The following is a 15,752-nucleotide window of genomic DNA, read 5'->3' on the forward strand; positions in this document are numbered from 1 at the left end:
GCCATTGTACAAAGAAAGAAGTCTTCGATGCAGTTGCTCCAAACATCTCCCCACTTGCCACCTGCAGCTACTTTTTTTGTCTTTGCAGATCAGCTCCAAATTAATCCATAAGAACTACAGAAACTTCTCTCATCTCTACCTGCATCTCAAGATTTCAACAAAGACAAGTAAGCACACTTTTCAATGCACCACCTTAATTCCTAGTGCTGCTAACTGGAATATTAAAACAAAATAAATTTCAAAAGTTTAAAGAAAGTCTATCACAGGTCTATTCACCATACCAGAACAATTCGTATTGCTTGGAAACACCATTTTAAATTTAGTTTTAAAAATGAAACCTTTTTACATTAAACAACTCCAAATTATTCTTATATAAGGAAAATCAACTAAAGAAAGTCACCATATACTTGTCAGGTAATATAAATATGGTGATAAAGTCTTTAAGTCTATACAAATGAATTAGTTATTGCACTCATTCAATTATAAAAAAGCTATAACCACTGCAACATCTATTAAGAATTTTCTGTAATTATGTCTATTGTAATTATCATGAATAGTAATCACATAACCTTTTAATGAGGCTGACAAAGGTAATAAAATATGCTTGATATACACCCCACACAGCAGGGCCAACACTTCTGAGAGGATAAGCAGTGGTTACTGTCAGAGCATGAATAACATATTCTAATTAGCCTACAGTCAGCAATTTATATTACTCAGGTACTCTTAGATAAAAGCTTTTTGTTTGTACTCAAAAATAAAACTAAGGATATAAATAAAACAGGATTATCAAAGCACAACTTTAATTTTCTAATTCTAAAGGTCCAAGCAGCACCAGTGTAAACTCTACCATTTAAACCAGTTAAGGAGCCCCTTTTTTAAAGGCATCGTATCTATATTTGATTGGCATCTTTTGACAGTATTCAGAACTAAGTATCTGCTGCCGTGTAGTTGAGTAATTCCAAATACTTCCCTCTTGCCTCTTCCAAAGTATGACTATTACTCTTTTTTTAAACCAATCTGCAACAGCTTTGAAAGCAAGCTAATATATAGAAAAGAATTAATATAGAATGAATGATACAATAAAGAATGAAAGACTGCTAGTCAGAGAAATTATAGTACCATTATATCTAGATTCTTCTGGATGCTGTGAGTTATCCAAACTGTCTGGAATTTTTTTCCAGCCTCTACACTTGGCTGGATTATTAAAACAACTTGATGAGAAGCACACTGTGAAGGACACCTAGAACTCAGACCCTCTCCAAACATGTTTGTACACACCAGATTTAAATACTGAAATTTTCTAAAAACCTACCCCACACAAGTTACAAATTACTTGAAAGCATAGAAGAGTTGACCATTCTCCCCATAAATCTTTTGCTGTTTTTTTCTACACACTGACTATTTTGTTACTGGGATTACGTGCTACTCATTACTGCGATTTAATGGCTTTTCCCTCTCTAGTCTATTTACAAACATACTTTTTTAGTAAGGCAAGCTGGTCAGGGAAAAAGTTTTTTCGTTAAACAGAACTGCTACATAAATATCAAAGATATATTTTGTTCTTAGTTATAACATTATATTAGTAGGATAACAAAATTACTAATTCCCACACTTTTTTTTTTTTTTTAAAGCATCAAGGCAATGCTGCTGGTGGGTCAAAATTTAGTTGTGCATTAAAAAAATTCCTGAAAATTATGAACGCTCCTGCATCCAGACCACCCACCTTTCTTTTTCTGAGTTTAAAAACTGCTTTATGAAATTACAACTCACCCTTGCCTCATTCTGCTGAAGCTTTTCTTCCATACTTAAAGCTGTCGGAGAATCCAAGAGTGCAATCTAAAATCGTAAAAAGTAAACGTAAATTCAAAATGAAAACAGTAACAACTTCTGGGGGAACCAAATGAAATGCAATAGTTCAACTTTTCTGATTCTTTAGCATAAACTCCTTTAATATATATCATTTTACCTTGAAATACCGTAAACGGAATAATCAAAATCCTGTCAAAGCAGATACTTCAAATACAAATTGGTTTGAGAGTACTGTTTTCCCTAGCTACATACACATGGTCACACACACGGAGGCATCGAAACCAGACACATTTATAACAGGTAACTCCTAATACAACCTTCATTATATTTCTACTAAACATGAAAATTTATTATGCATAAATAGTTATCCATTTTGCTTTAATAAGTACGTATACTGCTTATCTTGTGTAACTATATATTAACGTAATTGGCCTTAAAAGAGGAAGATTACTAAACAACAAACACACAGGCAGTACTCATTGTACATGACCTTCTACACTGAATCCAGCACCACATTTTGGTAATCAGTATCTTCTGATGTACAGAAGCATTTGCAATACAGTGTTCTGGTAATACAAAGGAAAACCACAAAAGAAATTATGCAGAGATTTATACTACTATGCATACATAACACACCACCTGCTGTTTTACCAACCATCACAAATTTAATTAACTTAAGCAAGTTCTCTATTGTCTCCCACACAGCCATCTACCACATCCTACCACTGAACCAGATTTATTTTGCAATAACCACTATTTTACAGCTTGAAATTAGGTCAAAGCATTCACACTTCAAGGGGGTCCAAGTTACATCTATTTTGCTAACTCTAAATCAAACCATAATTTGAAAATAAACTAATTTTCCCCTCCTAAAGAATATTAAAGAAACACAAGTAATTCAAGACCATAAAGAGTTTTTTAATTGTTTGTAACAAAGCAGAGTCCTCTGCTTCAGTCATCTACAATACCCATTTTTGCTTCCAACAGTGCTTCCCATCCCTCTTTTCAGCAAATTTTTTATAGCATGAAATCTACTTGAAGTCCTACCCTTCTACTAACAATAGTCCATGCTGAACTGACATTTCACATTGCCCTTCTAAAACAGAATTACATAGTTCTAGAAACAAATCTGAAGTATTACCTCAGATACTTCCAAATTATATTTGTTCAAGTATGAAATCTAGCAGTCCCGAATGACATTATGTAGAAGAGACAACTGGCCCGAGCCAATTGGATATACTTTACTGCTACTTTAGTTTCACCATCCTGGCAACACAGGAGAAACTAAACTTAACTGAGCTTGCACAGTGAATGTTTATAGGAGATCATACTGACATAGCAAGAAAGAGAATCATGGAAAAGTGAAGCAGAGCATGATTTTTGTTTTCTTACACTACCACTGAAAATATTTTTACATATTTAGCATGTTATGTGCCTCTAATGTACTGTGCAGCCAAACACAAAAAAAATGTATTGTTTAAATCCATTAATACTCCCACATTTTCATATTTACACATCTTAAATACTTTAAACCTTATACTTCTTTTAAGATACTACACAAAGTACCTCTTCAGTCTATCAGGATAGACCCAGAAGGTATGTTCCAGCTCAGTCTCCTTATGCTGTGTTGACTACCTGTTCCACAGCACACTGCAATCCAGCCCAGATTATATTATGAGAAATGTAAAAGCTTTGGGATGACAATTTTTCCCCCTTATGTTAAAAGAGGTAATCTGCTGGCCATGTAAACTGATTCAATCAGGAAACTAACACTCATTCGTAGCCTCATAGAGTTTGTTTACTCAAATCAATATAATGAAAGATAATTATCTCATTACATTCTAGAAATAGATGTTATAACTCAAGGAAAATTACACATAAATTCCAAGTAAAGCTAACCTGATTCCCTTGAGCAAGCAGGGCTTTTAATCGGGCTATTTCAGCTCTCAGCTCACGGATCAGTTTGACGTTAGGATCCTCATTAATAGTAGGCTTGTTGATGATGTTTTTGGCTCTATTTGCATAGCGAAGTGTACTTAAAGTTTCTCCATAATTGACATCAGCAGGTGAAATAGCTAAAGACATGAAATCAGAAGCAGTTTATCTAGCACCTTATGTGTTTCATTTACTGAAGTTAGTTTATATTTTAAAACTCAGATGAATTCCATGTGGGTGAAGAGACAGAAATACATCATTAACCAGTATGGATACAGTTTGTTCCAACTCTTCACCAAACTCCACTTTCATGTCACTATAACTTTGCATAAGTAAACACTATAAGTGTATCAGGATAATCAGGTGTTGCAAAGAAATCTTGCTGTCAATCTATTTAACATTTACATATCCCTGATAAACATTAATGTCCTATATGAATACTTCACAGGCTTTCTTGCATTTTTTTTACAAGAACAGTTGAGAAAACAGTGAATATTTTTTAAGTATCAATGTTATCATTGAAAAGAAAAGACATTCCAAGTAAAACACAGTCGGGAAATTAAACAGCATTAAAGCAAAAAAAAAAAAAAAAAAAAACCAGACAGGAAAACCAAGACAAGAGACAAGCTGCTATAATTTACAAACCTAGCTGTTTTCCTGAGCTGCAGGCATCTGGCAGCACACAAAACTGTCAGCTATCTGATGCATCAAGAGAAACCAGTATTATTTTTACAAGCAACCTAACCAGGAAAAACAATGAAATTTAAATGCAAGTGCTAACGCCATCCTTCCCTTAATTTTCCTAACAATATGTATGATGTTCCAAATTAAAAAGATAATTAAAGCATCCAAATAGATGAGCGAAAACACAGAAGAGAAAACCATCCAGAAATCTTAATGATCAAACTGAACGAGAGATCCAGAGAATCAGACAATGAAAACACCTGAAAAACTATTTAAGCAACTAAAATAATCTGTCCTTTCTCATTCTCTCAAAAACAATAAATATTTTTTTGTCGCAGAGACTCTCTGAACTACAGGAGATGCACTTGGAAACAGCCTATACTTCCCCTAGTTCACACTCTTACTTCCCTGCTTTATCTACTGTCTCTTCTCCACCACTCAATTATTCCCTTTCTGGAAGAATGTTACAATATGTTACAGAAATATGACAAATCAAAATCAGACACATTTTTCTAACAGCCTTTCCTACTGTTTAAAGTGATCTTCCTGCATTTTTTGGTGCTTAATTACAGAAAAGGCAGGACAAATGTATCCAGACAGCTTTTTGGGCTCTGTTAGGGAATTCTACCACATTAACAGTAGAGTTACTGTTGGAGAAAAGATCAACAATCAGGGCTCTGCCTAGCAGAAGCATCACTAATAGATGAGGAAGTAGCTGAAAAAGAAGGTGGGTACTGTAATCATTAGTATAGGCATCGGAAGCTCACTGTGTTTCTAAAACTTCTCTTCCCAATCCCTCTGTCATAAAAAAAAAAAGTTACTCAACCATGTAACTGCAAGAAAGCAGCAAGAAGAAAGTTGCCAGCATAGCATTACTTAAAGAGCCAGAAAACCAAAGCAGAATCTGGTCCACAATCATCTAATGGCACTACTATGATTCTCCTGAGGAAAACAAGTGTCATGGATTCCAAAAATATCCCCAAAATCCTGCAACAAAGGAACTGCTATCCAGAGAATTTGACTGGTTCTGAAGAACCAGAACTTGACCTGATACATTTTATTCCCTCAATTCTGCTCTCCCACCATTCTCAAAAGGGGACTGCACCAGTTAAGACCACATTTCATTTGAGCAGGAAAGAGTGAGAGAAATTTCAGAGCTGCTCTTCTCCTCACATCCAGCAGTACCTGGACAAGCTTGACAAGCAGGCCCACAGGGGCCTAATGAGGGTCAGCAAGTCCAAGCACAAGGTGCTGCACCTGGATCAGGCCAATCCTACATAGGAGTACAGACTGGGAAAAGAACTCCTTGCAAGCGGCCCTTTGGAAAACAATTTGGGAGTTCTTTTTGGTGGGTGAACATGAGCCAGCAGTCTGTGCTCACTGCCCAGAGAGCCAGACACATCCTGGGCTGGCAAATGGTTTTAAGCTAAAAGTGGAGAGATTTAGATTAGATATTAGGACAAAATTCTTTACCTAGAAGGTGGTGAGACACTGAAACAGTGAAGTACTAAGGCCTGAACAACAGGCCCTGAGCCAAAGTTGACATATAGATGAACCTTCCAACCAAATGTTATATATTGTTATATACTTGGTCATTAACATTGTTATATACGTTCATTTATTGGCAAAACATGTATTTACCTTTACATATATAGAAACCAGATAAGGCTATATCTGGCCTAATTAGGGGAGTATATGATCAAAGACAACTCCCTTGGTTCCTCCTTGAGCCCATGCCAGGCTTTGGGAGAAAGCCAACAGGAGAATGAAATTAGAAATTATGTCAGCTTGTTTATTTAACAGTATAAAAACTGTGCCCCTGTCACAGCAAAGTGGGAGAGCCTCATAGCCGGAGGTGGACACACCACAGGAGTTCCCAGTTACCAGGTATGGTTCTCCAGTCCTTTGCTGTGACAGCTTCCCCCCACAGCTGATGTCTCTCAGACTTGGATGATGTATCTTTATTAGGGTAACTTGTTGATGTACCTTTCTTAACTGTGTTCTGCCTTAACAAAACATCTGGAATCTAAATATTTACATCCACTTCTATTAAGCATGAATTAGTCAGAATTCAAAAAGAGTAATTTAAAAACACTTACTAGCAATCATTATAGTTTTGGAGTTTCCTCCTAGGCTGTCTTTTAACAGCCAAGTCAACACCGAGTCCCTGTAAGGCACAAATACTTGTTTCTTCTTCGAAAGAGGATTTGTTGCATCCTGAGATAAATCAGCTGTGATGAAGAGACAGAAAAAAAAATTCGTATTATGTTTTTTCATTTATTTTCAAAAATGTGTTAAGCCACTATTTGTGTAAGTAAACACAAAGGTATTTAATGACTAAAAACACCTCAAAACAGACAAGCACAAAAACCAGACTTACCTAAGGCAGAAATTACATTTCCTAGAGTAACTAGAGATTTGTTAATATTCCCTCCTTCCTTTAATCTAACCCCTGTGGCACCAGTGGCATCTGCTCTCTCACTTCCAGCAAGATCAACCAAATGAATCTTGCTAACAGTTTCACAAGGCATTTCAGAATCAAATTTAGCCTACAGAAAAGAAAAAATAAAACAAATAAAACTATGTTAAGCTAAGAAATATTGTACTTATACTGAATCAAATTTAGTGGCCTTTTTCATTACATGACTGAACTTAACTTGTTTACAATAGCAGATCTTGAGAAGATAGGTGTATTAGAGGTGCCACTGAAAGACATTTGATAATGAATTGTTGCATAACTCCCATATTATTTCTTTAAATTGTAATATTTGCAACTTTTTAGACACTTACAGACAAGCTATGACACTGTCAGTTGTAATTTACATGATGCAGAGACCATGTGCTGCATTCATTTTATTAAGCTTGCAACATTTGTATTACATATATATATATAGCTTTCAACAAGTTATAGCATGCACAGACAAATTTACACTCAATTTCTCCCCCACCACCAAGTTCTCTTCATCTAGCAGATCATCCATGGGCTTTCTAAAAAGCTCCCAAAACCAACAATGAAGAGCAGGAGTCATTAGAAAAGGAGTTTACTACGTATCACAGAATCACAGAATAACAAGGTTGGAAGAGACCTTCAAGATCATCGAGTCCAACCCATGTCCTAACACCTCAACTAGACGAGGGCACCAAGTGCCATGTCCAGTCTTTTTTTAAACACATCCAGAGATGGTGACTCTACCACCTCCCTGGGTAGACCATTCCAGTACTTTATTATTCTTTCTGTGAAAAACTTTTTCCTAATATCCAAAACTTTTTCCTAATATCCAACCTATACCTTCCTTGACGCAGCTTGAGACAGTGTCCTCTTGTTCTGCCAGTTGCTGCCTGGTGGAAGAGACCAACCCCCACCTGTCTACAACCTCCTTTCAGGAAGTTGTAGAGAGTGATAAGGTCACCACTAAGTCTCCTTTTCTCCAGGCTACACAATCCCAGTTCCCCCAATCGTTCCTCATAGGGCTTGTGTTCCAAGCCCCTCACCAACCTTGTTGCCCTCCTCTGGACACACTCAAGCACCTCAACATCTTTCCTAAACTGAGGGGCCCAGAACTGGACACAGTACTCAAGACGTGGCCTTACCAGCACTGACTACAGGGGAAGAATGACCTCCAGGCTCCTGCTGGCCACACAATTCCTAATACAGGCCAGGATGCCACTGGCCTTCTTGGCCACCAAGGCACACTGCTGGCTCATATTCAGTCGGCAAACAGATAACTATGCTCTTAAGAAATATGTCCAATCTCTCTAAGGAGTTTTGTTTTGTTACCTGAGTGAAGTTGATTGTGAAAATTGCATGTGACCTGCTACTGACATCATTCATTCCAGTTGCAGCCGTTGTTCTATTTATATTTCCTGCATCCATAAGTTCTTCAACATCAGTATAATTTTGGACTAAATGTTTAGACAAGTCTGAAGAAAAGCAGAGTGTTACAGTATGCTCAGAGATGTTCTTAATTCTCTTTACAAAAAGATTCAAATTACCCTCACTACTACAAACTACTGCTGCAATTAGTGTTTACTGTCACACTTGTCACACTTGTCACTTTTCACTTAAGGAATGGAATGAGGCCTCACATGAACAATGGACAACTTACACATTTACAGTAAAAAAGAAAAAAAAATGCGATCTTATTAAATTATTTAGTGTAGTAACATGAGCATAATCCCACTACAGACATGAACCTTCCCTGGTAAAAAACAGATTAAGACAATTAGATCCTAACAGGTTTTCATTTCATCTAAATATCTAAGATTTATAAATTATAGTCAACAAACTATTAAAACCAATTCCATCTCTTAACACATCTTAAAAATGTGTTATAAATTTACAGATAAAAAACTCTAATAATTTTAGGATTGGGAAAGCAAGTAGAGATGCAAAATGAGAGCCTATTCCTTCAACGCTTTTTCCAAAACAAAGCACTGTATCGATCATAATTTGTATTTTAAAAGATAAAACGCCCTATACAGTTAGACTCTACATTTCATAATATATAAAGGTAATAAAATATCCAGTGTAAAACAATGAAAGTGTTTTTACCCTCAACATATGGTCCTTCTTTTGGATGTTCCCGTATTCGTAAATTATTCGTTTTTGATGACTTCCGTCTGAGAAGATCTCTCACACGTTCATTATAAATTTCCAAATAACTGAAAGAAAAGGAACAGAAAACCATTCACTGATTCAAGAGCCTTTTATAAAAGGAAAGCCATATTAACACAAGTTTGAAAGCAAGATGCTTGGAGAAAGAAAACAGATCCAAAGTTGGCTTAAGATAATAATGACTACAAGGTATTGTATCATAAAGGAAAAAGCCAAAAAAGCAAGAAGAAAGTGGAAAGAAAGCAGACATTAGCAAGATCAAGATCTCCTAATGTCAGTCTGAAATAGAGGGTAAAAAAAAGGATGATGCTGTCCAGGAGCAAAGGCATTTTCACTATCGTATAAATGAAGCAATATGCACAGCTCTTGGATTGAAGGTACAAGTACTGCGCATTTTGACTACAAGTGCTAACAAAAATCAATTATAAGACCGATGCTGGGGCTCCTCCCCCCCGCCATGTGGTCCTGGGAGAGGGGCCCCGGGGGGGAGACACAGGGTTTCCCTAGCCCCTGGTCAACCTCGTTCCCTACTGGTTGTTTTGTGTTCCCCTGCGGGGGCAAGGACCCTCGAGTCCCGTGATTGCAGCAGTTTTCCTCGGCATCCTCAGCCATGAGGCTGGGAAAATAAACATCTCTGAAAATATCTATCAAGAATCGGTCCATATACTTTTTTCCACAGGCCTCATTGTCTGATACACGTGTTGCAGGAATCCCCAACGCAATATTTGGTCAGAGAATACGAGCAGAACGATCCCTTGGAGGACAGCGACTGTTATTTTTGAGTAAACTCCGGATTTCTCTTCTTGTTTTTGTTTTGCTATTCCATCTCTAAACTATGGAGGAACCGTGGAAAAATGCGTGGCTCTCCGAGCCACATATGGACATTTATCTTAAACTTGAAAAGATTCTTGAACAACGATTTGTAAACTTTAGCTTAATTCAAGCTCAAAAGGAACTGAGACACTTCCTGGCATGGTTGTTTAAAAACTTTTTCTACATTTCTTAGGACTTGATTCTTACCAAAGACTTTTGGAAGACTGTTCGGACACAGTTAATTTCTGAGTCAAAATATATGCCAATGGAAGAATATTTTCGTGAATATTATTTAATTACCGAGACTGTTGAACAATGTCAGCTGTGTCCTTGCGAAGGGAAGCCTGCCTCAGGGACCATGCGACCGCGGCCACGTGTGCCGAGTGCTCTGCGAGCAGCAGCAAGGCAGTTCCCGTGCGCGGGCAGAGCAACGCCAGCTGCAGTGTCGGCAGCGGAGTGAGGCGCGGCGGAAGTGGCGCGACCCGGCAGTGCCCACCCAGCCCCACGCAGCAAGTGAAGCGAGCCCCGTGAACGCCCAGCCGAGAGGGGTGGCGCACAGGCGGCTGCTGGCGGCAATGGCAGTGGAGCGGAGCCGCACCTAGCTGAAACACACGCTGGAGCAGGGCGTGGGGGGGTCGTCGCTCAGAGGCCCAGCCGACACATGGGCACGTCGCCAGGCAGCAGCAGCACAGCTGCGACCAGAGGAGGCGGCGGCACACGGGGAGCTGAGCGGCACAGCCCGGCCTGGCCCAGCCCACGCAGCCCCGAATGCAACCCCGGGAGACCCCGCAGCGAGAGCGCACAGGCATGAGCAGCCCCAACAGCCCCGGCAGCCCTGGCAGCTCTGGCAGCTCCAACACGGGAGTGAGGGAAAGTGAAAGTAAAAACACAGCGAGACAGAAAACAGCAGCCACTCAGAAAAAGGAAAAATCATCGTAGCTAAGGTTTTAGGAACAGTAAAATGGTATAATGTTAAACAAAATTATGGGTTTATAACAAGATGTGACAACCAGGAAGACACATTCATTCATAGAACTGCTATTAAAAAGAATAACCCCAAAAAATACATCCCAATCTTAGGAGATGGAGAAGTAGTAGAGTTCAAAATTGTCCAAGGAAAAAAGGGTTACAAGCAGCAGGGGTCACTGGGCCTGATGGTATTTCTGTGAAAGGCAGTATATATGCTAAAAATCATAGTCATGTTAGACAATATCCCCATTATAAGCCCCCCCGCTACAGTCTCCCTTTCCTAATCCCACCTTTCCCTTTTACCCTATATCCTATTACCCCCAGTGTATTCCCAATCCGATTTTTCACCCATGGTTTCCCTCACAAACCCATGCCTTTGCCAATTGTTTCCCCAAAAATCCCTTTCCAATGCCGAGTGGGGGATCAAGGGGAGGAGGGAAGAAATTAACTACTGTTGTTTAGAGTTCCAACAGGTACAAATGGAAGAAACCCTCTCCTGCCTCAGTTTCCCCACAAAGCATGCTCAGAGAGTCCTGTCTCCCTTCTATCAGCCCCAAGATGTTCCAGAAAAAAAATCCATCTGGACATTTACAGACTCACAAGGGTGGCTTGTTTTGTTTTGAAACTGTTCTTGTTATGTTTATCCAGTTGTTTTCAATGTTAAGTTTTAAATCTCTTTTGTTAAAAATAAATGGGTGAAGTGTTGGGGCTCCTCCCCCCGCCATGTGGTCCTGGGAGAGGGGCCCCGGGAGACACGGGGTTTCCCTAGCCCCTGGTCAACCTCGTTCCCCACTGGTTGTTTTGTGTTCCCCTGCGGGGGCAAGGACCCTCGAGTCCCGTGATTGTGGCAGTTTTCCTCGGCATCCTCAGCCATGCAGCTGGGAAAATAAACATCTCTGAAAATATCTATCAAGAATCGGTCCATATATTCTTTTCCAGGGGCCTCATTGTCGGATACACGTTGCAGGAATCCCCACTGCAACAGACTGAGGCCAAGAATAAAAAGTTATTTTTGGAAAATACACACTTTTCTCAGAGATAAAGTGAAACAGAGTGGTTTTAACTGAAACAAGTATGATAACCTGCAAACTCTTAACATGTCAAGACCTACCTGACTTCTGTTCGAAAGGATGCCTCATTCCGCTTTGTTTTTTCACTTATTTTGCTGAATAATCCTTCACAAATTCGAGGTATCAAACCTGCATCACCCTGCAATAACAACAATTCTTAATTCCAAGGCTACATATGCATGTACAATGTATTTTGAAAAATAAAACCCTAGATGACTTGTAGAGAGTTTAAGAATCCAGAAAGGGGAAAAATCAAAACTTTTCAGCAAATACTCTCTTGCCCTTTATTTAACTGCAGTCACCTTGCCACTTTAACCCTTTTGTGTGTGGAATGAACAACCAGCTCCATTTCTTTGCCACAGGAATACATTTTGTCCCTCTCATTCAGTTTGAATAATCCCAACTTCTTAAGGCAGAGACTGGCTCCCCAGAGTAAGTCATGAACTGATTTATCTCACTAGTATCTTAACTGCTTCTGTCTCATTTCACTGTGGACTTGGCAACAACTGCAGAGAACAGGACAACAGCCATATACATGCAACCATGGGACATTATCACTTAAACCCCCAATTCCCAGCTCACAGTCCTTCCTGTGTTGAAAAGTGCAGCAGGTTGTCTGAATAAATTAGTACACAATGACAAAATTAAGTTTTCATTCACTATATCCCACAATCCAGCCAAATTAAATTCAGTATTTAATTTCTGAATGTTTGTCTCTGCAGATAGTTTTTATGCATGAAATGCTTGGTTGGCTTAATAAAGCAAACTGAATGAAACCTATCCCACTGAGATATCCAGAGACTTAGCATGCAGTTTTCCTTGTTGGTCCAGAAGAGCCCTCTCCAGCCAAGCAGTAAGCTATGGTGCGGGCTTTCCCCAGCAGCAGAGGAGCAGGAGAGTGCCACACAGCTCTGGTCTCAGCTGAATGGGGCTGCTTGCTCCCAGCTGCCCCATTCCCACCAAGTCTGATTAGGTAGGTGACCAACTACCTGCTGAGTACATCTCCTCCCCACCGCTTCAGGGAGACAGCAGTTAACACTTCCTCAGAGCCATGGCTCCCTGGAATAACAGGACAGGACATACACATACAGATGAGCTTTGGGGTAAGAGATCCAGGCTCACGAGCAGCTTACAAAACAGTCTGTCAGCTATACTTTGCCTCCAGTCTAAAAACATGTAAGAGATTCAATGTGATGGACTAACTCTATTCATCGTTGCAACTAGAAAAGCTGTTGTGTTTAAAGTCAGGGGTCTTGTAATTAAGCAGGACGCAAATTAGGACAAAACAGACCACATATTCAATGTGAGCGTAGCCCAGGCACTCCAGGCACCTAAGAGTTTGCCTGGTGGGATTCTACAAATAACTGGCAACAGGAAAACACAAAGCCAATGGACTCCCCCATAACCAAACTCTGTCAGAGTGAGTGCTCCGTGGACAGATTTCTCTTCTACTTGGACCCCTACATAAAATTCCACCCTTTCTGCCCAAACTCACTCGAGTCTGCTCCCATACTGGTCCCTCTGCCCTCATTCTTCAGTTTCCCTCTGCATTCTGTCACAGCAATCTTCTTCCAGGTGCCACCTCTGAGCTCCTCTTCCTTGCTCCTTTGCCCAGATATAATTCCCAATTCATCATCCAGTCCCTTCTACTTTTTAATTATACTTTATCCCTCCATTTTGCCTTTACCCAGCTTCTTCCACCTCTTAATCAGAGCCTCTCTATTCTTCTCAAACCAAGCTTCATTCTTTGAAATAATAATCTATTCTCTGCTCCTATCATTCGTAGTTCTTCACATGACTGCATCTTGGGTTAAAAAATACCAAAAAAAAATCCTAGAGTAAGGGAGAAACTTGCAGATTAATCAGATTTTTTTTTTGAGACAGTTGCCTCTGGCAACAGAGGAGCAGCCTTTCCCAATATCTGTCAATTATCAATCTCTATTTCCAGGTAAAGTTTCATGGGTCAGTGTTGGAAATTCCCACATACTTTTTTTTTTTTTTTTTTTAACAATGGAAGAGGGAAAACACTTTTCTTTCATCTCATGCTTGGAAACACCTGAATAGTTTTAATTAAAGCTTAGGGGGAAAAACATGTAAGATCTATCACAAAGTTTTAGGCAAATCATTAGTGTCTGACATAATTCAGCAAGCACAAAGAGAGGCTTAAAATAGGAAGTACAAGCTGTAATTGAGTAACTTCAACCATAGCAATATAGTGATGAGAAAGGAAGCACACACGGTTCCCAGAGTATTATGCTAGTAAAATGTACATCATAAAGAATGTACACTCTTTATTGGAAACTATATTTAAATACTTTCTCCTTTTCACCACCTAGAGCTGCAGGGCAGGATCAACTACAGCTTGGACTATTCTTTTTTTCTGGCCTACAGAGTTTCCAGACATGGAAATCAGAAGAACCAAAATAGGTAGTTCACTCCAGAGCTGAATTTTCTCATTAAAAGCCTGTTCTCCTTCTGTGCTATCTAACTAGAAAACTCCTTCTTGCAATTTAAATGTATTGGGTTTTGCCCATCTACCTTGACCATAAGGAGCAAATTATTCCCGTCCTTTCTGTAGCAGCCTTTCAGGTCTTGGAAAGAAAAAATTTATTCCCCCGTAGTCTTGCCTTTTCTGCATACCCAAGTCTGACTTTCCTGATATTTTATAGATCTCTGCTCATTTCAGTATCTCTGTTGAACACTTATTCTAACTGGCCCACATATTTCTTGAAATGGTTGCTGTACATACAATTGCAGAAGAAGCCTTCCAGAGCCAAGAACAGCAAATATTGAAAACAAAATGAGAACAGAACCCAGGCTTTTTAAAGAGAAGTAGGGAAAAAAGAATATTTATTTCCAATTCAAGTTTTCTTATAAGCACTGTAGTCTCTCTGACAGGGCCATCAATTTTGAAGCATTTAACTTGCCAGCTGAGTATATTTTATATGCACTCTATACAAAGCCAGATTAAAGTATTTATGTATCATGCCAAGAAGATTAGACCTTTATTAGTGAATAGTGTCAAACAAACTTCAGCACCTATTCATTTGCAAACTGTTTTGATGATTACAGTCATTATATACAGTGAGTCTCATAAAAATGTCACTTTTACAAATTTCTGAAATAGAAATCCACATCTAGGTCGTGATGTTTCTTCTGGTTACAAAAGTCTATTCTGCTTATGATATTAAGTTAAATATAAAGCTCCTTATTTTGTGACAACTGAAAGAAAAAGATTTACAGCTAGTTTACTCTCCTAAGCCAGAGGAGGTGCAAAGAGCCCAATCTTACTACATTTCAGAATTGATAAGTGGTAATATTCCCCTTTTCATTTCTACTGGGAGAAGACACAATATATTTCCTTTCCCAAGGATAAAAGGATGAAACCTGCAGAGGCTGCCTGGCAAACAGGCTTCATCAGTCAGCCTTTCTAAACTGCTCCACTCCCAACAGTTTAGCGGGTTCTCTCTGTCCTTGGACAGTCATGGAGGCAACTGCAAGAAACCACTCCCATCCTTTATTCACCAACTGTCAGATACCTCCCATCACACCTTCCTCTTCCTGCAGTGCTCAATAGGACATAATCCTTAAAATTAAATTTACTGTATAATCTCATAAGGGTTTGATGAACTACTCTCATGCCCAATTTCTGCTTCTCACCTGACAGCCTTCTCTAAGGACCTATTTTAGTCTTCTGACTCTTCAAAAGAGGCTTAAAAAGCACACCTCTTCAGAAAAAGCTGATCATTCATTTTCTCAAAATCAGTATCTCCTTTTTTTCTGTCTCAAGTTGGGCATAGAAAATCAGCGGTAACATTTGAAATTTTTAGCTTTGTTACTGAACAAAAATTACT

General features: G+C 39.1%; 1 protein-coding gene across 11 annotated transcripts in view; it reads right to left on the reverse strand.

Moving 5' to 3' along the window:
- KIF16B (kinesin family member 16B) overlaps positions 1-15,752 on the reverse strand; it is a 167,316-nt gene that overhangs the window by 126,542 nt on the left and 25,022 nt on the right. For all 11 annotated transcript variants that reach the window (XR_005604361.1, XR_005604362.1, XM_039570136.1 and 8 more), the window contains exons 5-11: positions 11,940-12,037; positions 8,984-9,093; positions 8,210-8,352; positions 6,812-6,980; positions 6,531-6,662; positions 3,712-3,887; positions 1,774-1,839 (exon numbers count right to left, since the gene is read on the reverse strand). Coding sequence is in view for 9 of the 11 variants with exons in the window: in XM_039570136.1 (XP_039426070.1) it covers positions 1,774-1,839; positions 3,712-3,887; positions 6,531-6,662; positions 6,812-6,980; positions 8,210-8,352; positions 8,984-9,093; positions 11,940-12,037 (894 nt within the window). In the remaining 2 variants the exon portion in view is untranslated. The remainder of the gene's footprint in view (positions 1-1,773; positions 1,840-3,711; positions 3,888-6,530; positions 6,663-6,811; positions 6,981-8,209; positions 8,353-8,983; positions 9,094-11,939; positions 12,038-15,752) is intronic.

This window comes from Corvus cornix, chromosome 3 (assembly GCF_000738735.6).
Source record: "Corvus cornix cornix isolate S_Up_H32 chromosome 3, ASM73873v5, whole genome shotgun sequence".
NCBI lineage: Eukaryota > Metazoa > Chordata > Aves > Passeriformes > Corvidae > Corvus > Corvus cornix.